The sequence below is a fragment of the Vidua macroura genome, chromosome 1 (genome assembly GCF_024509145.1).
Source record: "Vidua macroura isolate BioBank_ID:100142 chromosome 1, ASM2450914v1, whole genome shotgun sequence".
Taxonomy (NCBI): Eukaryota; Metazoa; Chordata; class Aves; order Passeriformes; family Viduidae; genus Vidua; species Vidua macroura.
The window spans coordinates 102,412,930-102,439,090 of NC_071571.1; the positions used below are offsets into that span (position 1 = coordinate 102,412,930).

Sequence of the window (26,161 nt, forward strand, 5' to 3'; positions counted from 1 at the left end):
AAAGTTCTATAAATTATTATTTGTCCTAGTTGTGCTTGTTCATCAGAGATCATTGATGGCACAGTGCAGCCTACTTAGATAAACAGAGGCTTTGAAAACAGTAAATACAGAGAAGTGTGATTCAGAGTGAAGTGAGGTCAGATTCAAAGACTGTTTAGGCTTTAAAATTCAGCTTAGCAAGGTTCAAGCACAAAAGGCAAAGTTTGTGCAGAGAGAAACACTCACAAGTAATTAGACACTGAAGAGGTTCAGCTCAACCTCAGTTCAATCACACTGATTGAACACTTGTTCAGATCACAGGACCTGGGGATGTTTGATACTCTCAGGAGATGCCCAAATCTTTGTGTTACATTTCACAGACCTGTGCATACAGTGTCCCTCTAAAATCAGGAACTGTTTATTTGACTTAACGGTGGCAGGACCAAGGACTTACAGGGTGGAATAGGGATTCCAGATGATAAGCCGAGGCATACAGTCAGGAAAATGGTCCAGACAGCCAAAAGGCCTCCAGCCATCTTCAAAGATTCCTTAGTATGACAGGGTTTCACAGCCTGGATTACCATTATTAGACAATAAAAGAAAAATGAATCTAACTCCAGGCAAAAGATATTTGTGTTCATTAATTCCCTGTTGCTTTTGCTGTCCCTTAGATAACATCATCAAGAGGATATTTAATATCTTGAAGTTTACTTGGGTCCTTTTCCTGGCAACGCTGGACAGTTTCACAGCTTGGCTTAACTCCATCTCCAGAGAACACATCGATATCTCCACTGTGCTCAGGATTGAGCGCTGTATGCTGACCAGGGAGATTAAGAAGGTAATTCCTTCAGTCTTTTTTGTCTGCTAATACCATTTCCAGCTTGGTGAAGAATGAAAGGTTGTCTTTTCAGATCACAGCAGTGAGGAGGAAAATTATGAAAATCTCACATACACATGCATTTTAAAAATAAGTCTGGACTTTTTTTTACTGCTTGGTGGTTTATAAATCCTTAAAGAATAAATCATTTGATTTATTACCTGGACACATAACAAATTAAGGGAAAAGTAATTCTTTGAGAGGCTGATGTAAGGTTTTGGCTGAAACACTTCTGCAGTATAGTGTGGTTCTGAAGGGACAGAATAGATTCAAGAAGGTCAGAAGTGGCTGGCATTTTAAACAGCTCAAAAACTACCTCAGTCTGCATATTTCACTCTTCTTGTAGATCAACTTGCACTGGAAATGACTGACAACACACAGGCATACATTTCTTCAGTGAGAATGGAGCTGTGCGGTCCTTCACAAGCTAGCTGTATATTAGCAAAACCCATTATTAGCAGAGATTATTGTTGTTAGTGTAACTAGAAATGTATTTAACTCTCCCAAATGCAAGTAGATGATACAACTCTTATCCTTTATGCCAGGCCTGCAGTGGAGCTAGATTGTAACTTGTGCCGTTATTTCAGATTCTGGATGTCATAATGGCAACAACATTTACCACTGAAGAAGCAGCACAGCTTGTACACAAACATACTTAATTAAAAACCTGAGTGTCAAATTTTGTTCTTAAGACTTTAATTTTTTTTTTTTCACAAAACATAAAGTTTTGAGTATTGTAGTTTTGGGATGCTGTAGAGGACTAGAGTTGAAATACTACAAGCAATACTACAAGAAATACTACAAGTTGCAATACTACAATACGACTAATTAAAATTAGTCAAATTAGGCAATATTTTAGACTACTTTTATTATGTTAGGTGGAAAAAGTCCTTGCATAAGGCTTCATTATAAGTTAGAAAAATTACCATTCAAGAATAACAATCTCTCCTCTCAGTGTATCATCTGAAGTCAATGCAAGCACTAGTGGAATGAGTTGGATGTGTTTCTGCCTAAGAACAGAAAATTCTCAGTTTTATTCTTATAATACACCTTTAAAATTCTGATTACAGTATCACAGCCAGAAAGACTTGATTGTGTGCCCAGATGTGGTCTGACAGTTCATAAAACCATCCTTTCATGAATTTCAGAGAAATTTCAGAGAAAGAGTAAAGGTCTTCAGTGTTTTTTTTCATGGATTTCCACCTGTGTCCATAATTCATGAATAAATTTCAATTTTGGGGCACTAATTAAAGTCTAAATCAGTTTGCATGTGAACTGTTTCTTGGGATTTTTTTTTTTTTTTTTTTTTGTCTATTTAAAAATTCTGCTACTGGCCACTAATAATTGTTCCTAGAGTCAGAAAAGCTATCTAAGAGAGATCCATCAAAAGTTGCTGGAGTGCAGATTGAATCATGGATGCAGTTCACTCCTCATTCCCATGCTAAAGGATCTGCAGTCCATCCAGCAGAGTTGTGGTGGCTAAATATAGCCTGAAACCACATGGGTTGCTCCAGTTTTGCTTGAAAACCAAACACTTTGGGCCATGGTAGGTTAAGTCAAAATCTGACTTACTCTAGGAAGAGGTTGTAGTTTGCTATTTACTAGGAAGGCATTTGCACAGTCCTTAATCTGTTACTTTCCAAATGACAGAAGAAACTGCTTCCTCAAAGAATACACCTCCCCCTGGCCATGTATGTCTACCTCTACTCTCTTCCACAGGGAAATGTTCCAACACGGGAGAGCATCCATTTGTATTACCAGAACCATATGATGAAACTTTCTGAGGAGTCAGGACTAGACTCAATTGATAAAAATCCCAGTCAAGCTTCTGGTTTGCAAGCATCTGAAAGAATGGATAGTTTAGATTCAGCAGCATCTCATGACAGCATCTCCAGGTATTGATTTAATTTTATTCTGTGAAAGACAGAGGGATCATGCAGTAGGTGTAATATTAGATATTGTCTAAGTACTGATGAACTTTCTAATAAATGTTGAATTCTTTTTGATTTGTCCATGCTATCTTAATAGTGAAAATTACTATATGTTACTTTTCCTTTACAGTGATGGACTCACTTGTTGGCTTAACTTCTTTTCCACTGCATGACTACCCCACTGCTTTTAGTTTCCCCTCGAATTAGGAGTCATTGTCGTTGGCATTGTGTTCCTTGTGAAAAGAAATAGAACATAAGAGGTGCTGAGGATGTTTCTGTGATAATGGTTTAGGACTTCAGGCATATAATTTGGGGAGGGATCATTCATGGTGAACATTTTGTCTCTGCATAATAAATTGTTGTGTGTTGTCCACAAATCAGAAAAGGCTTTCCATTGAAAGAGATTCTGCATTTGAAAGAACAAAATCCCCTCTCATACCCACAGGGCAAAAACCATCTGAAGAGCCTGATTTCCCAGCTGCCATGATTACAGCCCAGCAGAGCTACATGTTTGTTAATCAAATACCCAAACTAGTTCAGGAAAACCACCTTCCTCATTCTTTTCTGAAAACGGATGCCATCAGGTTCTTTGCCAAAATTACTGCCTGCTCCTGCTGCTTCAGGCACACAGAGGCACACACATTCACTTCCTTCACTTACAGAGGCAGTCTGTTCCCACCATGTCCCTGGAGTTCTTCACTTCTAAGATACTGCAGAATTTGTATAATGTGAGGGGGAGAAGGGAGGGCTTTGGAAATCCAGCTGTTTCATAATCCCTGGCCTTCTGCTGTGTCCTGCTCCTCTGTGAACTGTGGCAGTATCATATTGTGTTTGATACTCCCAGCAAACTCAGAAATTTCTGTGTACAGTAAATTATGCATAGCTTTTACTAATGACATATGGGTAGATGTCAGCAGACTGAAAATAATGAGGGGTTGTCTTCCTTTCTGATAGTATTGAAAAGCAAAGGTAAGAGAGTGCCTGTGAGTACTAGGCTTCAACAAAATATCCACAAATTGCTGTTCAGTGAGTACTGGCCTTTGAGAGGTTCACTCCAGTAAAAACATTAAACCTGAGCAAATCTTTCTCAGTGGCTTGTTGCCCAGCTGAGCAACACCTTTGTGTTTTGTCTCAAAGTTTTACAGGAGTCAGATGATGTGAGAAAAATGTAAAGTCAAATTGTGTTGCCAGCTCTCTTGGATTCACTTTGATATTTTCAGGGCAGATTTTAACTCCACAAAGTTCAGTCTCACCTAAAGAATGAATAGTACTATCAGTCTTGCTTTCATTAAATCGTTTTTGGTCACCCTGTTTACTACAGATAGAAGTTGTAATTACTATACAATCATTAGCAGGAACTTTAACCATAAACAAAAGGAAGCCAATTCCAAAACTAATTATAAAAAGGAAAAACAAATCTTGTAATTTCAATGCATAAATTCTGCCTCTTCAATGAGATGGTATCCAATGTTGAGTTCAATTTGTGCTTTGTTTTTGGTTTTTATTTTTTTAAAATAAGCATCCATTATTCACCCTGCTTTAAGCACATTTGCACATTTAAAATCTCTTCTCAAACTCAGAGAATTCAATGATTCTGTAGTGATGCTTCGCAACAGAAAAAGTTAAATCTTTCACATGGGTTTCTGTCATCCCCATTTCCTTTGAAGATGTCACAAGGTTTATAAACAAAGGAAGAGCAAAAGGCAGAGTTATGACTGATTTCTCTAATCTCAAATTTTCTTTCTGGTAATGAACAATCAAATATTCTTGCACTGAGTATTACGAATTGTGGACATCTGCTATAATAATAGAGGAAGTAATAATGAGTCTGTTGATTGAATGATAATGCCATCTGTCTGTTGGGGCACTCTTGCATATCTCTTCAAGCTATTATAGAAGTGCCTATGTTGTTTTTCAGAAAGGTGAAATGTTTTAAACTTCTTATGAGTATATTGATTGATTTTTTTTTTTAATTGCCCAAACAAGTCCAGGTGGCAGTTTGTATTTTAAAGTAATGATTTCCAGTAAATGTAGAAGTGACTAATTAAATCTAAAGCATCCCTGTGATTGTGGATCTCAGGTTGCAATGGAAAACTTCTGGGAAGGGGCAGAGGGTTTCTGTTCTGGTTATCCTTTGGTTGCATTACTAAAATTCTGCAGCAGACATTAGGTCCCTGAGTATAGTGAAAAAGTCTGTAAGCACAAAGGAATGCTGAAGCACAGAAGGAATTCCATTACAATAAGACATAATCCTCAGTGCTCAGGATAGGAATTACTGTAGGTAAACATTGGATAGCCAAAGAGGAAAACCCTCTTGATCAGCTGAAGGAACTGTAAATTTCTTGTAAAGTTCAGGGCTGACCCTCACAAGTCTAATTGAGTGATGTTGTTCTTAGCCTGGATAAAGCTCTGAAAGGACCTATGTAAAGTGTCCTTTGTGGTTTTTTTTTTTTTTTTTTTTTTTTTCTTTTAGTAGGGCTGTCATTTATTCTCAGTCATTTCTCCATGCAGTAGAAATTATGAGGTCTTCATAGGGTATTTGTTTGGTGTCTTTTTATGTATAAATACTCTCATGTTTCCTACAGTCAAAGCACAAAGTTTATACGGGCCAGGAGAAGGGACTGATGCTGTTCCTTTACCAAGCTCTTTGAGGAACACCACCAGAAGGGGTTGGGATCTAGCATGGCAGAGCATTTACTGCAGTTTGTTTCCACTTGACTGATGACCTGTTTATTAGGTTAAAAAACCTGTGAGTGGCAGTAAGATGATAGGGAACTTACTAAAACTAGTTGGCTGCCTTTCTGGGTTACAATTATGTACTAGCAGCTACACACAGGTCCTAAGACCGATTTCAGGTTATCTAAGGTTTCGTATCCAGTTCAGTTTGTATTAATTTTTGCCAATCACAAATAACATTTTCAGTTCCTCATTCTACCTTTGTGTAGACTTTTATAGGAGCTGAAGGAAGGAATCCCTGTCAGGGTATTTAAGAGCACCACCTTTTATCTGTGCTTCTCTCACTAGAAGGGAGAACAGGGCTTGAAGCAGGGGGTACTGGAGAAGTAATTTTGCCTTGGGAGGCAGAAGGAAGGATGAAAGGAAAACCCCTGTTTCAGCTGAATCAAAGTGATTGATTTAGGCCTGTGATTTTTAGGGATTGATTGGGATTTTTTCTTGGAGACATGGTGAATGTAGCAATACAGATAACAAACAGATAATGCCAATCAGTAATCAGCCCATGGACAAGATAAAAAATCAGAAAAAAAATGTAATTCACCCACTAAGCTGAAAAACTCTTTGTGAAGGGTAAATTTGTTTAGCAAAAAGAAAGTCAAAAGCTTAAAAATTTCCTACTCACAGAGGATACAAACATCTCTGCCATATATGTATCCCTATTTAAAATGGATATCTGATCAACTTTATATAAAATGTTTGAATTTGGAACTTTTAATGAGAATTCAATTTAAAATACATAGTCATTGAATGATTTTAAGAAGCTAATGCTTTCAAGGTCTCCAACACAATTTTGAAAAATCACTTGGGAAGATATGTTTGGATCAAATTTATGTGATAGGCAATGACTTGTGTCAACATCCACTTTGCTCAGTGTGAATCTCTCCAATTTGTTGGTGTTCTCATTTCCTCCACACTTGGAAGCATGCTCCTAAAGCACATAAAGAACACACAGACTGTGCTACAGGTGACAACTCACGCACATCTCCTGATATTTGAGGATACAGTGCAGCTGCTCAGTCAGTAATTACTCTGATGATTCATTCTTCATTTAAAACAGCTCTAAACCAAATGTTGCAGGCACTCATCTGGAGAAATGTTTTTATCTATTGGGATTAATAGATGCTTTTCCTTTGATTTTTCTGGGAGCAAGGTCAGAGCTGGCATGTTTGGGAGGGCAGCTGGCATATATTTCTTCCATTGAAAATATATGAGTGGACATGTGAACATAAACAGCTGCTCTGCTTAAGTCCCTTGGACAGTTCCCTTTGAGCTATGCCTACATTTAAAATCCTTCAACACCTTACTATTAGGTGTTGCCCTTCAAAAGAGTAAACTCAGCCCTTGAGATCTAAAATGACACATGCATAAAAGGTCATAGCACATAGACAGAAAGATCATCTGCAAAACTGAATTGTCTACTTGCTGCCATCTTCCCATATTTTAGCACCAAAACCTCACAGATAGAACAGCCTGGCTGTATCCCATTTTTGTATGTGCAGAGGGAAACCTCCTCCCTCAAGAGCTCCTCATGTTAGTAACACCAAGCTTCAGCTGAACTCCTAAGGTGCTGAATCACACCTCCAGGGCAGACCCCCTGGTCCCCTATCATAAACCATACACCATACAGACAGCCCTCCAGGTTTTGTCTGGAGGGCCTTGTGTGCCTTTGTGCACACACAGAAATAATGAAGTGGCTTGTAAGGGGTTTTGGCCAAGTGAACTGGCAGGACAGATGTGCCCTTGCCATTGAGGCAGTTCATAAGGAAAATATTTCACAATACCTTTGGTATCTTGGTGATTATTTTCTTCTGTTCACAGGCCAAGGTATGCTTTTAGCTTCAGTCAAAAAAGCCATTCTGTCAAAAAAGATCATCAGTGAGGGTAGGCCTAAGAATAACTGCTTCTTTTCTCCACATATTTTCGCTTTTTCCTTCCCATTTTTTAAAGTCAATAGTTGCAGACTGTAACTTCATGCCCACAGATTTTTTTCCTCACTTCAATCTAGCAAGACCAAAGGAACCTGGAAAATGCCGTTGCCCTTCCTTTCTGCCCTCTTTCCCAATTCTCTGTGCCCCTGGACAAACATGCTTGCCAAGGAAGCAAATCCCCCGCTGACACTGCTCAGGTGTAATAAAAATGGAGTCAAAAGAAGAAAAGTATAGTGTAAATCCTGAATTTTGGGATCTTCTTTCATTCTATCTGAGAGACTCAGGCAGGTCACTGCATGTGTTAAAACATCAGACCACTCAACTCTTCCATTGACATCCGTGTTTGTCAAAGATTTTTACAGGAGAAATAATCTTTTTACCTACCATATGTCATTAATGTATTTGCTTCTTTCCTGTTGCTCTGTTAAATGCTTGTATTTAATTATATACTTTCTTTCTCATAACTCATCCAGATCTTCTTTTCTGCAGTTACACATGAATGCTCAATGTATTGTGTATGTCTCTGGTGTCCTGTTGTATTTGATAAGTGAAAGGAGATAAGGGTTTATTATATCTGTTCTTTATTTCAAGATGCGCATGTTACCAATTTTGAAATACTTTTAAGCTGTGATTGAAACAAATGAAACCTTCTGGAAAGAATCATCAGGACTTCCTAGTAAATATCAAAATAAAAGCCATCCCATGCAGAGCAGGTTATATTTGACATGCATTTACTGGCTAAGTAACATATCCAATTTGGCTCTTTGGTTTGGAAAGAGGATTAGCCAATGTCTGACAGCTATTTTTCTATTTGTGGAGTATGAGCTTACTCAGTTTTAAGGGCTCTTTTAGGAAATTGGCTTGTACCTGTGTACAAAGGTTCAGCACAAGATATCAATAATAAAAAAGAATTTATTCAGAGGAGGTCCCTTCCCAAAACATCCTTGTGGAATCTGGAAATTTCAGGGGTAAACAAACAAAATAAAACCTGCTCACACATGTAAGTCTGTTCCCCTGGAAAGTATGTAGAGCACTATGTTGGTTCCATATCTGCTTGAATAGTGAATAGATGGCCTTCTATAGCCCCTATATGAAATTGACCATGACTAACCTGTGCATAGAAATGTGTTTCCCTAAACAAATCCTTATCTTCTCTCTGAACCGTTTTTCTCTGTGTCAGTGTTTAGCTGCATGGCGAGCATATTTGTTTATTGAACCATGTGTACCGTAATACCATTTGTATTTAACACTGTCTCTATAACTGTTTGCGCTGCTGTAGCTGCTACACTGAAGCAACCATGCTGTTCTCAAGGCAGTCAACCCTTGATGATTTAGATGGACCAGACTCTGTTCCTAAAACAAGTGAGCGCGCTCGACCTAGGCTCCGTAAAATGCAGAGCATGGATATGTCCTCCTCATCAGCTGACAGTGGCAGTATAGTGTCAAGGTGCTTAACTCATGCATGCTTTGTTCACTCGTTTACCCATACCATTATTCTGACTGCAGTGTACACGGGTCTGTGTTTGCAGACCCGTGGTCTGCACGGTGGTTTGCATGCTTACAGGAAGCTTTACTCCCTCCTGTGTTGTGGCACGGTTCTGAGATTCAAAGTCAAGATCATAATCTAGGATTCATTCGCTGTTTCACTTCTTGTTCCATTTTTTGGGGTTTTTTTCATCCTCAATTCATGTTTTTTTAAACATTGTTCCACAACATTGCGCTGAGTGTATAAAAACAGACTAAGATCTGTATTTATTCAGCTAAAAAAGTGTCTTATTTTCAGAGTTACTGAGTCAGTGCTTGTTCTTAAATTGGAAGCTGGAAGTTAAGTTTCTCAGCTAATCAGTTATCCTAAATATGGACTGAGATGTGAAATTTTAGAAACTAAGGCACTATTGTGCCAGTTTTTCAATTTTTATTTTTCTCCATACAGGAAAGATTTTGAAATGTGTTTTGATTACTTTTCCATTGATTTACAGTAAGGTATTGGAATTAAGAACGGGAAAATAGCTATGACAAAAAAGCAAATAATATTAATATCCAGTGCAAGAGAAAACTGTTCAGTACTGTTCATTCACTTTCTAGCAGGTAAAACCCAGGGATTTACATGACATTGGGAAGCAGTGTTTCAATAATTTAATAAATGTTATGCATCTGAAATTTTATGTTATTTTGCATCATTGTTTTTCAGTTTTGACAGTGTTTGACAAATTTTTGTAGTCAATTAGTTTTGAAAATGTGGGATTCTATGAATTTGTACATTTTAACCAGTATGAGTGCTACTGTGAATTATCCAAACACACATCATCATAAGTGTCACATGGTCTAATTAAAACTCTGCTATAAATAACATGACCTAACATAGCCACAATAAGTTTGGCAGCAATGTAAAAGAAAAAAAAAAGTAAACTTAATTTTTAATTTTGGCAGAAGATGGTAGTGCCAGATGGCTTTGCTAATGCCAGTTTTCTCTAAAAGATTATAGTTTATGTGAAGATATGGCCCCATTAATTTCATAGGAGCTATGTGAAATCTTGTTTTGCCTCTGTTGAGATACAAGAATATGCAGCCAACAAATACTGAGTTGGTGCCTGATGTCTAACCTGTGGAGGAGTGGAATGAGACTAAAAAGAGAGAGAGGGGAGAGGTAAAAAAATGCTTGAGAGAGCAGGCCACAACTGTAATCAGAGGGCTGGAGCACCCCTCCCATGGCGACAGGCTGAGAGAGTTGTTCATGCTGGAGAAGAAAAGGTTCCAGGAAAACCACAGAGTGAACTTCCAGTATTTAAAGGATGGCTACAAGAGAGCGGGAGAGGGACTTTTTGCAGGGTATGGAGTGATAGGACAAGGGGAAATGGCTTTACATTAAAAGAGGGCAAGTTTAGATTAGATAATAGGAAGAAATTATTTATTCAGAGGGTGGTGAGACGCCTCCCTCAGGGGAGCTGGAACTAGATGATCTCTAAGGTACTTTCATACCCAAACCATTCTATGATTCTATGCAAAGCCAAGAGTAAGGAAGGTGAATCAAGCAGAGAACTGATCAGAGTGCATCAGAGAGCTGACTTGGTACATACAGAAGAAAAACAGGCAGGTAAAGAAAAAGGGAAGACTGTGTTGAAGAACATAGGGCAATCTAAAGGTAAGCAAGATACCCTGTTACTGGAACAATTTTGTAATTTGGTTTGTATTTCTTCATGCTAGCAAGTTACATGTTCTTTTATTTGAATCAGAGCTGATATGTGTGTGTTCAGTTCATGTTCCAGTTGTGTACGACACTCATACAGTGCTTGTTAAAAGCACTGTGTTTAGAAGGAATACCATGGCTGCCTATCCTTCACCACGAAGCATGTCTTAAATAGATGCAATAGCAAGTGTTGACTCTGTTCAAAAATGTTTGAACTACTTTCAGAAAGGTAGTGTAGTTTCTCTTGTTGATAATATTAATTTGCCCCTTGCTGGTGCTAAAAGATGGTGAATCACTGTGAGTTCAGTGGGATGTCATTTAGGGAACAGATGGACCCAGATGTTCCATCAGTGTAAAAGGAGATCAGGATGATGTCTTTTCTACCAGATCATACAAACTTTGAAGGCCTGGGAATGCAATGAGTTTGCTCCACTCTCTGCATAAAGATACAATTAACAAACTTTTCCTGATCATGAGTCTTGTAAAACTTGGCTGACTCTCTTCATCCATCTCCAACAGTGAACCCACACAGGTCACCATGCTCTATTCCCGTCAGGGGACCACAGAAACCATTGAAGAGGTAGAAGGGGAGCATGAGGAAGAAGGAGCTCATTCTGCATCAAGGTTGGAGGAAGAGGAGGTGGAAGATTATAGCCTGGATTCAGAAGGAGCTGCGTATACTCCCGATACCGATGTGCCATTGTACTCCACGGTGGACAGCAACGCAGAAGCTCCACCTTCCTATAGCAAAGCTGTCAGCTTTGAACACCTTCCCTTTGGCTCCCCAGATGACTCAGCTGGGAAGAGCCTCATGATGGTGAGCCCGGACGACAGTCGGACAGACAAACTTGACAGGATTCTGCCCCCACTGACACACGAGCTAACAGCTAGTGAGCTGCTCCTGAACAAGTAAGAATCCTCGACCGGGAAAAATTGTTCATCACAGTGTGTAAAATTTTGTTATTACTTTGCGGTTTTGTTTCAGAACTGGCCTACAAATTCTGATACAGACCTTGTGCTAAGTTTGGTTTAAGGGAAGAAGCTCATTTCCTGTGCAGTTGTTCTAATTAGAGATTTCTAAAGTGACTCAAATTCATCTTGGAATCACGCTTTCTTCCTAGATGCCATATTTAATTGTTCTGATTAGCATTGAATTTCTGTGCTGCAATTGTCTTGGGGTCAAGGGCTTTTCTAAATATTCTTTGTGGAGAGAGTTTGTCTTCTCCAGGCAGCTGTGATTTCAAATGAGTTTCCTCCAGGGCTATCTGGGAAAATGTTCCTCCTTTAATTATTTTGGATTGCTGTAAGGTAAACTCTGACCTTTGGCAGTTTTTTTAAGCCAGTGGGAGCTGAGGGTTATGGAGGGACACCACCTTGCTAGGTTCTTTCATAAGGGAGAGGATGTTCCCTTCTTTGCCCCTTAGACACTGCGCTCACTAGCACAACCAGCATTAAGGTGGGGATGGTCCCAGTGAACATCTTCAACTGCTCTCTGGCCTGACTTAGTTGGAGAGGACTTCCCCAAAAGCAGGGGCAAAATCTCAAACCACAGAACTGCCTTTCAGCCTGCCTGCACCTGGAGAGAGAGGGTGTATAGATATGACTTTGTCAGATGCAATGTCTTGTCTTCTGGTTTTTCATAGTAATTTTTGCTTTTCAGTAAGATCCATTCTCAGGCCAAGAAACTTCATGAAAAGCAGAAAGGATTATGAATGTATATGGAACTCACTGCCATTTATATTTATTTGAGTCATATAAATAGAAGATTGGACACTTCTAATGCTCATTAGTATTTTTTATGTTCTAATCTTCTCCCCCTAGACAATACAAAACATAGGTCTGGTGATGTACCTCTGGTTTTTCTCTAAATTCCTATCTGTGTTGATAAATTGGATGTGAATCCACACCAGTATTGGGTGATTTCCATGAGATATGTTGGCTGGGAAGGTGTAGGAAAGCCGTGTTTGTAGAAGTGCTTAGGCCAGGCTGATCCTCTTTCTGAATAAATTAAAAAACAGCAGAACAGTGTTTCTAGTTATTTTTTCTGAAATTCTTGTTTTCTGAGCTTAGAATCAGGCAATTTGATCATAATACCAAATTCTCCCCCTTTTTTTTTTTTCTTCCATTGGACTGAACAGCAGATTTTAATACTTTTCAAAAGAAAAATAGTAGCAATTTGAAAAGCAGCTCTTGTGAAGTTCATGTTCAGTTTACTTGTGGTACTCTGCTCCTCACAGGATGTTTCATGATGATGAGTTGGAGGAGTCAGAGAAGTTCTACGTTGGTCAGCCTCGAGTCTTGCTCCTTATTTATGCCCTGTACAATACGCTGGTGGCCCGGTCAGAAATGGTGTGCTATTTTGTGATCATCCTTAACCACATGATCTCTGCCTCCATGATAACCCTGGTGCTTCCCATCCTTATATTCCTGTGGGCCATGCTGTCTGTTCCTCGGCCAAGCAAACGTTTCTGGATGACAGCCATTGTCTACACTGAGGTATGCTGCTGGTTTTTCAAGCCCACGTCTAACACAGAAAACTGAAGTTGTAATCTTTGCATGACCCCCTTGCTGGTTTTGATCTCTGGGATCTGGGCTGGGCCTTTGGCCCTTCATAGTAATAAAAGTATTTGCTGAAGTCCTCAGCAATTTTTGTGGTATGGAAAGATCTTATTTGTTATTTCCATCGTTGCAATGAACCATATCCTTCCTGGCACATGGAGCAGTTCTCACAAGAACAGACCATTTACAAACTGTTGCTTTGTAATGGTTAACCAAGAGACAGAATTCACTGCTTGTGGCATCTCAAGTACCACTGAGTATCATCTGCTGGTAAATTTTGATTGACTTTATTACTGGAGAAATGTAAAGTGTTATGCCTCTGTAGTAATGAGTATGCTTGTTTATGTTCTCATAAAACTGACAAAGTAATCACATTTTATCCCTCTTACTGTCATGAGGCTATTATATCTGTCATGCTTATAAAACATCTCAAGTGTGTTGTGTTTCCAAACAGGTGGCCATTGTCATCAAATACTTCTTCCAGTTTGGCTTCTTTCCTTGGAATAAACATGTGGATTACACAAAAGATAAACCTTACCATCCACCCAATATTATTGGCATTGAGAAGAAAGAGGGTTATGTGCACTATGATCTTGTTCAGCTTCTTGCTTTATTCTTCCACAGATCCATTTTAAAGGTAATCTGGGTTCAGGTTGTTTCTTATTTTATATTTAATTTTCAATTTTAATTTTTTAAATCACTCGTGTGACATAAAGAAGTCATTCACTTGGTTATCATGCAAATTTCTTCCATGAAAGGGTTATTGAGCATTTGAAGTGGCTGCCCAGGGAAGTGGTTGAGTCACCATCCCTGGAAGTGTTTAAAAGACATTTAGATGTGGCATGGAGGGACATGGTTTAGTGGTAGATTTGGCAGTCCTGGGTTAACAGCTGAATTGATGATCTCAAAGAAATTCTGCAACCTAAATGTTTCTATGATATCCCAACACATTGAATTTGTCTTCTCCCTTAGGAACACGTAACTGAGCTGAGCAATGCCTGTGATAAATACTGTGACAAAAATACAGGTTTGATATGTCCTCTTCTTGTTTTTCTACTAGTGCCATGGATTGTGGGATGAAGATGAGAAAGGAGACAGCTCCAGCAATAAAGAGGATACTGATGATGAGCTCTCTCTGACAGGAGGCAGGAGAGACTCTTCTGCCTCTTTGAAATCTGTCAATCTTGCCGCATCTGTGGAGTCCATCCATGTCCACTTCCCCGAGCAGCAGGCTGCCATCAGGAGGAAGAGTTCTAGCAGCATATCCCAGCTTTCTCACAGGTCCAGCTTCTCCTCACACAGATCTAAGAGAGGTAAATGTCATGGCATTTCTGGGATTTGAAGGACAAATGTTCGTTTCCCATAGGATCATTCTACTGAAACCTTGAGCTGGTTGCTGAGGAGCTCCCAGGGGCTACTGAATGCTGCTGCTTCTCAGTGATGAAATAGGATATGAACCAATGTATCTTCATGTTTGAACACACTCCAGGCCTTCCTAAAGTTCAAATGGAGAGCCATACTTTGTGATTCATTATGTTTTTTAAATGACATTATCCAACAGCTGGGAAAGGAATGCTCAGTGTGGCCCAGATCCAGAAATTCTGGTCCAGCATAATCTCCAGATAGAGGGAATGCAAAGCACATGTATTTTTCATATCTACATTTGTAGAAACGTGAATTAAGAAAATGTTTTTATTAGTTAAATTGAAACAGATTACATGTCCCATCTTGTAAAAAGGGCAGGAACGCTCTAGCCTAAATATATGTAATACCAATTGAGGTGACTGAGTCCGATCAATCAAATACTTGCTTTTATCACTAGTCTGCTTTCTCTTTTTATAGCTATTAATCAAGTTTTGATCTGCTAGTGATTAAACCTTTACTGGATGCTCTCAAGATGTTATCATACTGGGGGGAAAAAAAGAAGAATTCATTTCAAAGCTTCTTTCAAATGTGGGAGTCATATGAAATGGAAGTCTCAAGATTTATTACTTTCTAACTTTAGTATTTAAACTTTTCTTTTGAATTGACTTCTCTTTCCCTCCTCTTTTTTCCAGGAAGTACCAGTACACGAAACAGCAGTCAGAAGGGAAGCAGTGTGTTAAGCATCAAGCAAAAATCTAGAAAAGAGCTTCTCATGGAAAAGTTTCGAGAACAAATGATCAAAGCCAAGGCTTTTACAATTAAAAAGTGAGCAATATGAGGAGTTGTATGGGTTTGGTGGGAGGTTCCAAACAGTAAAGCAGCAAGCCAGCATTTTAAAGGGAGCAGGCTACTACTGATGTTAATTCAACATGTATGCAGATGTCCAACCAGCTGAACATCAGACATATCAGCAGTTGTTCAAATAGCATCTTCCTGATAAAAAAGCAAAATATCCCATGTGACTTGGTTGGCTATGTATATTTCTACTGAACAAATCCTAATACAGTGGTTTAGAAGCAATCAGAATAAAGGACTGGTGTCTCTGCAGTCCTGTGAAGGCTGTCAGAGTAGATCTTAGATATCTTTAAAAATATTAATCATACCACAGTCAGCCTTTACTTTCTTCAGTGCAAGTTATGTGCTATTAAATCACATTGTGGTCTGTGTTGTTTTAGGACTCTCCAGGTGTACATGCCCATCAGACAGTTCTTCTACAATCTTATTCATCCAGACTACAGTGCAGTGACTGATGTGTACGTGCTGATGTTCCTCGCAGATACAGTGGACTTCATCATCATTGTGTTTGGATTTTGGGCTTTTGGGGTACGTCACAGAAGCATCTATCTGTAAATCCTCAGCAGGATTTATGTGTTATAGATGCTAAATATCATGCAAGTGTCCTTTTTCCTTGACCACCCTTATATTTTGCTTTTCAGAAACATTCTGCTGCAGCAGATATCACCTCTTCATTATCAGAGGACCAGGTCCCAGAGGCATTTTTGGTGATGGTGCTCATTCAGTTTGGTACCATGGTGGTAGATCGAGCACTGTACCTCAAAAAGACTGTCATGGGAAAAGTCATCTTCCAGGTCATCCTTGTTTTCGGAATACATTTCTGGATGTTCTTTATCTTGCCTGGAGTGACAGAAAGGTATAAGCCTTATAAAGAAACAGTATGGGGGGAATACTGATGCTCTATCAAGTTCTTTGTATTTAAATTGGAGATGTTATAGCTAGGTTTTGGAATCATGATCAAGTTTCTTCTTTGCCTCATTTCTAAGCAGAAAGTTGGAATGCATTTCCACAGCAGTAACTGTGGCCAATATAAGTTTGAGGAAGAATAAGTTATATAGGTACAGAAATATTCTCAGTTTAGGCCAAAATGCAAGCAGGTGAAAGAGAAATTGCCTGTGATTGAGTGATTAGAGCCTTCAGCTGAGACAATGTTGGCTTCTGATCCAATTCCCTGCTCTCAAGACTGCTGCATGCTGCTTTAGAAGAGCAAGTAGAAAATGTCTCCCTCAGAGTAACTTATAACTTAGCACTTTCCTGAAATGTGTGAACTGTGGATTTAAATCTCCTTAAACTGAGGAATGTCTAAAATATGTGTCTGTTCTGAAGAGCAAAGTTCTCCTCCCGTGCTCCTGCCACTTGGCTCTGGAGGTGATGTGGAGGCAGTCACCCGCTGCATAAAATTTTGTGTCACATACCTGGTCAGGCTCACTCCCAAATCTAACATTTTTCATTTCATAGCTCAGGGCACTGACCACTGCAGTCTGCAGTGCAGAGGTGTTAATGTTCCCTCCCTAGTGTTTGGCTAACCCCCCTCTTCCTACTTTAAGTTGCCTTGAAATATTTCCCTCACTCCATTGACTGTCCATGGAAATTGAGTGTATCACCTGGACACCTTACACTTCATTAACAGTCAAGTTATTTTACTGGGAAAAAAGAAATAGGTTTATAGTGTAAAAGAAGACTGAAAAGTCTCATTTCGTCTCAAAAAGAAAGTGAAGTAGCAATTGTGCACAAATTTGAAAAAAAAAATAATTTTTCAAATGAATCTCTTATCTATTGCACATTGAGAACTGTGAGGAAATAAAATAATTTTGACTTTGTGCTTTTGGGAAATCTATATCAAGTTGTTAATATCAAATCTGCATCTGAAACATCCTGTATTCCTTCTAAGTGAGATTAGACCCCCCCTGCAAATTTTTTAATTAAAATACTTCTGTGAGATTTAATTGAAAATATTGGGTTATGGCTGGCTGGCAAATGCTGTCCATCATGAGGCATCTGCTGCAGATCCACTGTGCTATTGAATAACAACCAGAATGGCACATGTGAGGGGAGGCTGAGGGTTAGTTCAGTCTGGAGAAGAGAAAGTGTAGAGCTGTCTCTACTATTTGTTGGAATAAGACGAGTCAAGCAGGGACGGGTGGGAAATATTTTCAGAGGTCACTCCATCTTCAGTTCCTGTGTGAGGTGCTGACATGAACACAAGTAGTCACTAAAGCTGCCTTGATTGAGCTCCTACCCAGGACTCACAGAGGGTTGAGCCATCATGGGGGCAGAGGAAGACTGGTCTGTGTTGGGCAGCAAGGGACCTTCAGCATGCAGAGGGAGAGGGCATTGCCCAAGGCCCTCACTCTTTGGGGAGCCCATTCCCAGTCTCTCCCCTGTGACCCTGAGGTGGCAATGGATGCTGGTTTTAGACTTTTTCATTCAGTATCTTTCTAATATTCCTTTAACCCTGCCATGGGGTCAGCAACCAAGACCTTTTCACAGTACCTCAGGAAGGGGAAACTGCCAGGAGCAAAAAACCATTTCAAGTTAATTCGGTCATACACAGATACAAAGCTCATCATTTTCCTTTATCTTTTCCTTTACAGGAAATTTAGCCAGAACACAGTTGCCCAGCTCTGGTATTTTGTGAAATGTGTTTATTTTGGCTTATCAGCTTATCAGATACGCTGCGGATATCCAACTCGTGTTCTTGGCAACTTCCTCACAAAAAGTTATAACTATGTCAACCTGTTCTTATTTCAAGGGTAAGCATAGACTTACTGCCTTTCTTCTTTTGTGTAATAAGGATCTGCTATAGTGAAATGCTGTGGTTACTCGTGACTTTTCTTCACAGACAGCTGGACATAAGGCAGTAAATTTTACACAGCGCGCTCTGTATATGCCATATGTCCCCTGTAGTCCACGAGAAAAAGAAAGATCTATTTCTAGAAGGCAAACTTCATAAAATTCCATCTCTCAGTCTGAAGCCTGATAACCAGTCAGCCATTTGGTCCCCTATGAAATAGACATTTTTAACACTTCAAAGAAATCACCTTTGTGAACAGAAATAGGGACTGCACATTGTGCTAGAAGACAGGTAATGTTATTAGTTCTGCAGTCCTAAAAAGTAGTAAGGTGTCAAATCCCAAAGAGACCTTTGGAGCAGGTCTACCTGCTATACCTCAGCAGATGAAAGGAATGGAGTGGAAGACAACACAACTGAGAAATAGGAACATAAAAATAAGCACCAAAAAAAAAAAAACGTTCAGAGTTCAGAGTGTTAGGGTAAGGAACAGGTGCACCATTACCTCAGAGTGAAAGGTGGTTTTACACAAGCATACCACATCCTCCGTTTACACTGTTACAGTGGCCTTGCGATTAAGCCAGTTTGAAGCATATGTGTAATTCACAGAAAAAAAAAATTGAATCATTTCAACCTTTTCAAAGTGTTTGCAGTATGGGCTCCTTGCATTCCAAGGAAAAGTTACAGAAGAAACCTTTCCTCACATGAAATACTCTTTAAAGTGTGGGACTAGGAAAGGGAATGATGCCCTTTAAGCAGCTGCTCATTGCATGTTGATTTCCTGTTGATTCCCACCTCCTTCTGCTGTTTAATCCTGAGTCACAAAGCCCAGTTCCATATGCAGCAGAGGGCTGCCCACCTACTGCAAAGATGCCATGCAACACTTGGTGTAAGGAGGTGTAAAATTAATCCCACCATCCTGTAGAAAACATGCGCTCCTCTCCCAGGTCAGAGGAATCTAGGAAATCTTGTACTATTCCATCAGTGGCTCAGTCACAATTATGGACACAATGATGCATAAGCATATTTATGGCCTGGCAAGAAGATCTAGAGTAACATGAGCTATGGAAATTTCAGGATGTGATTGTATTTGTGTTTACAGAATCCCCAGTTAAGCTCTTTTCGTGTTGTCTCCCTCTTGTCATATATACACTTTGCTGTGCTTGTTTGATGTGATGCCTCTGTTTCTGACAGATAACTTTCTGCTGTGGTCTCCCTTCAGGTTCCGCCTGGTTCCATTTTTGACTGAGCTGAGAGCAGTAATGGACTGGGTTTGGACTGATACCACTCTCAGTCTTTCCAGCTGGATCTGTGTTGAAGATATCTATGCTCATATATTCATTCTGAAGTGCTGGCGAGAGTCAGAAAAAGTAAGGAAACCCCATATGAGGGATTCAGACCTTATCTCCCCCATGCAGAAGGGAAGAGAAATAATCATGAGTCCCTAAATAATTGAGGAATACACCACAAAAAGTTTGTTGGAAGATATGCCTGGCACTTGTGTTCAGAAATATCCAGACTGTGGGGTACCTTACATTAGTTGGCAGCTGCCGCAAATGAAACTTCAAGTGGCTTCTCTTTTGTGCCCAGCTGATTTTTCCACCCTTAACATGAACTCCAGAAGGGTGTGCCTGCTGGCTTAATTGCATGCCTGGGTTTCAAGGCTGGGGTTGGAAGTCCTGGTATTCACACAGTCAAACACAACTAAATGAGTAACCTGGAGTAGCAGGGAAGCTGCAGCTGAGGAGAAAGGTCAGTAGAAGGAAGAGCTCATGCCCTGCAGTGTAGGTCCCAGGGACACTGAGCTCATGTAACTGCAGAGGGAACTCAGCTGGCTCCTTTATCTCAGGAGAGTCCCTGCACATCCAGAACTGAACTGCAGGCCAGATAAACCCACCATTTGTCTCACTGAAATTTCAGTCTCTTTAAATAATTTAAGCTTCACTTCAAATTAAACTTGCAAATTCTGGATTCTTTGTAACTGCTATGAAGATTGCAACCATATGCTTGCTCATTTTGCCAATTTGAAAAAGGAATGAAACATTATTTTAAGAGTGACCAAACCAGTCAGAAATTCTACATCTGTATTGAAGTGGATTTACTTTTAAGTGTTACTGACGTATTTCTACTTTTATTATAATCCTGTCTCTTAATGGCAATTGCTTTCTAAATATATCACGTAGATTAACTCAGAGTTACATTGCACACAAATCATGCATATAAGCTTTTTCTCTATGACTCCCACTTCTGCCATGAATGGAAGGGGCTCTGAAGAACTTCAGGAGTAGGGGAAGTAAAAACCCAGCTCTACTTTGACTCTCCATCTCACCGCAATTTTTACACTACAGTTCACATTATGTGTAGCAGAGATCTGACATGGGAAGATTTCCATGTCTAAGCTGGCATGTATGTTCTAATGCCATACAGAAAAATAACTGTGTCGTAACTTTACGAGTATTGTCGACAGTACTTTGGTTCTCTCTCTTACTGAGTGGAATGCCCAAGTATTTGGACTGCTAGAGTCTCTCTGAGATGTTCTGTAACATCATTAGAAGTGCCTGAACTAATATCCTCCAGACAAATAATAATAATTAATAATAATAATAATACCCCTGCTGATCTTGATATGATATTTTAATGAAAATACTATTCTGTAGTGCAAGACAAATGACAAATGACAAATACATTGCTTCTGAAAAGTAAATAATTGGTTTTAAATACAGCATTGTATTACAAATGTAATATTCTCATAGGGCTTTATGGATTCACGTTGCAAATCAAGAACAATTTCCTGAAAGCCAGATTCCTGGGGTGTTTGAGGTGCAGTGCAGTACAGTGCATATCTATTTTGCACATGTGGTATGCAATGCATGGAGGACAGGCTACTAAACATTGTGGAGTTAAAACCTGTAAGAGAATTACACCAAAATAAATTACAGTGAAAGTAAGACATTTTACAGGATGGTGAGATTATTAAGAGTATTCAGTCATGAGGCAAATAATAGAAGACAGGAATTATGGGTAAGGTAGAACAGACATCCCATGTGATCTGCTATGAAGGGAAAAGAAAAGCAGTCACTTTTGTCCTCAGAAGATAAGCAAGAGAAGGATGTTACATCAGCAGTATCCAGATTTTAGGAACAGCAACAACATTTTTAACATTAGTTAATTGGAGTCGGTGTGGAATTCACTAGAAACAGATTGGATCAAGCCTGTGAACTCTTAGAAATACTGTAAGTGAGGTGTCAAATGAATGTGGAGGTAGTGCAATATCAGAAATTTTACTGATTGTATATGTCAGTTGCTGGCAAACAATTTTCCTGCTCCCCCCATCCCCCACAATATACATTTTGCAGCATTTCAAGACCTATGAGAGGAAGTCTGCCTTAAGGAGTTTTGTGATAAAACTTTTCAGAAGTATAAATACAAGAAAGTAGGTGCCTCATGATAGCAGTTTTTGGAACAAATTGTCGTATCACTGTTTCTGCTTTTATTTTATATTTTGTTCTTGTGAGTTCATACTAGCATTTAGACAAAAAAAAAAATCAAATTATCCCACCTAAATTCTTCTTCTTTTTTATGGTTGTGAAGAATCAAAATCACAGAGGTTTACAATATTTTTCACACTGGACACACATTTTGGGTTCACTTGTCATTTCTCTCTGTTGCCATCAGAAATTGGGTGTCTGTGCAGGTTTGGCTAAAAAAATCTCAATATAGCTGTCCTGACATGGGGTAGCAAATTACCACAAGAGATGGGAAGCCTTAAGATCATTATATAGTCAACCATCAAATCATATGAAGTGTACTTTTGATGGAAGAGACGTTACCATACTGCTATTTCCTCTTGCAGAGATATCCCCAACCAAGAGGCCAGAAGAAAAAGAAAGTTGTGAAGTATGGAATGGGTGGCATGATTATCGTCTTGCTGATTTGTATTGTCTGGTTCCCACTGCTCTTCATGTCTTTAATCAAATCTGTTGCAGGCATCACCAACAAGCCTCTAGATGTATCAATCACAATAACTCTAGGAGGTTATCAGGTAAAAAATAAGAAACACTAAAAGCAAACTCTGTTTTTAGCATTATATTTCCTTGTGCTATTTCTTCTTCCTTCCATTGAATTGAACTCTCCTGCTTCATGCAAGGTTGCTGGCAAGCTTCCATAAATGACCCCTTTTGGGTTTAAAAATGTGTTCGTTTATCTCTGATGTAAAATATTATCTTCATTTTCAAGTTAAAACCAGCCTCTACTGGCAGTAGAAACTGAATAAATTATCCTACAGGTCCACATGTTTGATATAAGATAATTGTAGGCAGCTTGCATCTCAGAGGAAGGAGATTATAACATTGCCTTATTGAACTGAGTGCCATAATTATCTTGGACTGTGATGCACAGGATGCTGGACTGTGTATGTAGCAGCCAATGTGAAGTAAATGTGATAAGCATGTGTTCTTTTGTTTCCCAGCCTATTTTTACCATGAGTGCTCAGCAGAATCAGCTCAAAAGTTTGGATCCAAATGAGTTCAATGAATTTCTGAGAAGCTATAGGGGTAACACTGTAAGTGAAACGTAGAATATCTCATTACTTAAAAATGTGTGCATGTTTCCATGGAGGCCTTTTGTGAGTTTTGTTTGTGTAGTTATGATTGGTCATCAGTGCTGTCATCAATTGGAAGATATTTGTATAAAGAGGATTTGCATGAAAAAAAGCTCAGACACGTCATTTGTGAGGACAGTGCTGGGTTATGGTGAGACAAGCTACCATTAATGCAGACAACTTTGCACAAAATCCTAGAAGGCAGAAACCCTAATTGTCCTGTTGTCTGAATGAAACCCTCCCCTCTAAATGACACAAACCTTCAGGAGATGTGATGCTGTTTGTGTACTGCCAAGGAAAACATGCTGTGGGGACAAAACAATGTCTTACGCACTTTTAAGCTCCATGCTCCTTTCTAGAGCACACATCTTTCACCTTCCAGTGAGGAATGGTGGTGCTGTCAAAATAAAGTGTGCCTAGCCTAGAAATGTTTTGACATTAAAATGTCAAAAAAAAAAAAGTATTTAAGCATAGTCTCAGTGTTTCATGGAGCAACATGCCCAGTTTCCACAAGTTTCTAGAGGAAAAGGACTAGTAATTAGTAGGACCTGTTGTATTGCTAATTTAACTAACATTTGATCAGATATAATTTTAAAAGAAGTGCTTGCTACTAGCTCATTAAAGAATTTGATATTAGAATTTGATATTAGATCCTACCACATAGCCTATGTAAAATATCACAAATATTGCAACCTAGATGCATTTGGAAGTTACAAGGTTCTAGTTGGTTCATCCTTTGCAGACACTTTTCTATGCAGAAAGATACTTAACAAAAGACAGAATAAAATTTTAACTCAAGTTTAAACAGCCTCTACAGAGTTTGTTTCATGAACTTTCAGACTCACTTTAGCCAACATGGCCATCAAACAATGAGGCCATTTTTGGTTTTCCTTTTTAGCTTGGCTATACTTTGTTGATTCCCCTTCCTATCTCAAGCCCCAGTTGGTACCTGAGGAAAACAATCAGTGCACACTACTGCACTTACAATTAATCAAACATTTACAAATCTGTCTGACTGGGAAATGTATTTCTGTGTCTTGTGAATATCACTGCACTGAAGTTTTCTTTTCTGCTTCTGCACCTGCAGGCTGCCTTGCAGTTTCTAGAGGGCTATGCAAGAGAAGATATAACTCGAGCAGATCTGGAGGGAAATTCAAACTCTTTATGGACCATCAGCCCTCCCAGTAGAAAGAAAATGATACAGGGACTTCAAGACTTTGAGGCTGATTTCACTTTAGTTATTTCATGGACCATTCAGAGGTAATTAAACAAAGTTATTATGAGGTGGATGGATCATTTGCCAAGCATTAGCTCAGTAGAACAGTTCCACATTGCATTTTTGGGTTAGTTTTTAGCAACTTCCATTGTACAGCAGAGCAAAAAACTGAGAGTAGGAGGGAGAGAGACAGAGAGAAGTCAGTTTTGTTACCTATGAAAACATTTGTTGCCTGCAGTTCTCAAAAAATAAAGAAGTGGAGCCACTACCAAATAGATTATTTTAAAAGTCCAGGTGGAATTTTCAATGGGACTTGACAGGAAGAAGGAAAAAGTAAGAATTTTTTAACCACTTTTAAGTGGGGATGTTCCAATGAACTGCTCTTAACAACAACCTTGCTAACATTTATGGAAAGTGTACTCACTTAGACCTAGTTAAGGCAGAAAACCTATGAGGAAATACAAACACAAGTTCTTCATCCTCTTATTAAGGAAGTCTGGAAGTGACACAAACAATTTTTATGTGCAAATACCATAACCTTGGCACAGATCCATTTTGTTGAGACCTTTGCTCATGTGAGCTTTCTTTGGCCCCAGCGAACTGACTTTACAATGAAGTTCTTGAAAGAGACAGCCTAGAGTATAAAATTGTTGCACTCTGGCTAGAGCACACCCAGTCACCAAGGTCATTTGCTGGCTACTGTCTGCCAGATGGGGTTCATGTAGATTACTGGATTAAATTGGAGTTAAGTCATCACTCCATGGAATCCAAGTTCCTTTGCACCCTCCGTATTTACATGTTTCCTTGGAAGTAGAAGCTGGATTGTTGTAAGACTATGCACAAGAAGCAGGTCAGCTGAATCACTGTGGGAGCTCTGAACATGCTGGGTCCATTCCTACACAGTCAGAAAAATAGGCTTGTAATGAATCTGCACACTTAATTCAACTTTATTTGACATCCCCATCTCCCCCCCCCTTATTTTCCTGGAAGCACAGTTTGCCCATATGCTTTCATAGCTACAAGCATTCAAACACTAGTGCAAAGAGACATTTTTCACCCTCAAATTGTATCTTGTGGGATACACTGTGAACACGAATGACCGAAAATTTTATAGACTTACCACAGTGACCTTCTGCTTGACTGCTGCCTTTCACCTAGGCCAGGAGGCCACAAACAGCAGTAAGGTGAGCCTGTTGTGTCACAGAGGCAGCATACAGGCTGTCTGCCTTTGCACATCATCTGTCGCGGGTGTTTCTCTGCAGCCCCCAGCAGCTGCCTCACCAAGCTTAGGCTATGTTCTCGTTGTAGGTTTTCAATGTGTTTTCCCTTTTACTTAAAACAGGAATCTCTCCCTTGGTGCCAAAGCTGAAATAGCATCAGATAAACTTACCTTCCCACTAAAAAACCACACCAGAAGAGATATTGCTACAATGATGGCTGAAAATCAACCGGAAAAGGTGTAAGTTATTTTCTTTTTCTATGTATATCCAAACTTTCCCCTTTCAAGCCTGATTTTCTAAGGTGGTCAAGCTTGTGCAAATGTTTTATTTGTCTACCCATCTATCTCCCTCTAATAACAGATGCCAACAGCACTGAAGCCAAGTAATAGTAATATTAAAGGTTAAAACTTGTTTCCTATTATAAATGTAGGCTGAGAGGACCCTGAACACAGGATCATCAACAAGAAGCCTGGTGAAGCTATTAGTAAATTTCCTTTGATTTATTGGTTAAGCACAAGTTCAGTATACTCACAGTTCAACTCACCTTTGAGTTACATCAGTTCAACTTGATCTGAGGATATTGCATTGAAGATTTTTTTCGTCTAAATAACTATCCAGACTGTATCTCACATTGTTACTCTTGAATAATACTAGATTGGCAAGGAAGTGTTAAATCACTGCGGTCAAAGCGTAACATCTGCAGTCGTTTCTGACATCAGATCTTTTCCTGTGATGGAAATTCACAAGGCATGCTCTTCATATGGATATCAAACAGTATTCTACAGATATAGCCTTATAACATTAACCACAGTGGTGGCTCCTTTTAGATCTGAAAAGTGTCTGGCTCTTCCTCTTCCGCCTTCTCTCTGGAGATTACTTTACAGCAGTAGTTTCTAAGTACTGCTAAGCCAAGACAT

The 26,161-nt window shown here is 39.3% G+C and overlaps 1 protein-coding gene across 1 annotated transcript in view; it reads left to right on the forward strand.

The window, feature by feature from the left end:
- Positions 1 to 26,161, forward strand: part of PIEZO2 (piezo type mechanosensitive ion channel component 2) — a 235,025-nt gene that overhangs the window by 202,814 nt on the left and 6,050 nt on the right. The window contains exons 37-52 of the mRNA XM_053989372.1: positions 651 to 817; positions 2,576 to 2,751; positions 8,731 to 8,898; positions 11,158 to 11,547; positions 12,876 to 13,134; positions 13,652 to 13,834; positions 14,258 to 14,510; positions 15,255 to 15,387; positions 15,798 to 15,945; positions 16,059 to 16,273; positions 18,012 to 18,170; positions 19,431 to 19,578; positions 22,062 to 22,250; positions 22,677 to 22,769; positions 23,896 to 24,068; positions 25,367 to 25,483. Of these exons, the coding sequence (XP_053845347.1) occupies positions 651 to 817; positions 2,576 to 2,751; positions 8,731 to 8,898; positions 11,158 to 11,547; positions 12,876 to 13,134; positions 13,652 to 13,834; positions 14,258 to 14,510; positions 15,255 to 15,387; positions 15,798 to 15,945; positions 16,059 to 16,273; positions 18,012 to 18,170; positions 19,431 to 19,578; positions 22,062 to 22,250; positions 22,677 to 22,769; positions 23,896 to 24,068; positions 25,367 to 25,483 (2,971 nt within the window). The remainder of the gene's footprint in view (positions 1 to 650; positions 818 to 2,575; positions 2,752 to 8,730; positions 8,899 to 11,157; positions 11,548 to 12,875; positions 13,135 to 13,651; positions 13,835 to 14,257; positions 14,511 to 15,254; positions 15,388 to 15,797; positions 15,946 to 16,058; positions 16,274 to 18,011; positions 18,171 to 19,430; positions 19,579 to 22,061; positions 22,251 to 22,676; positions 22,770 to 23,895; positions 24,069 to 25,366; positions 25,484 to 26,161) is intronic.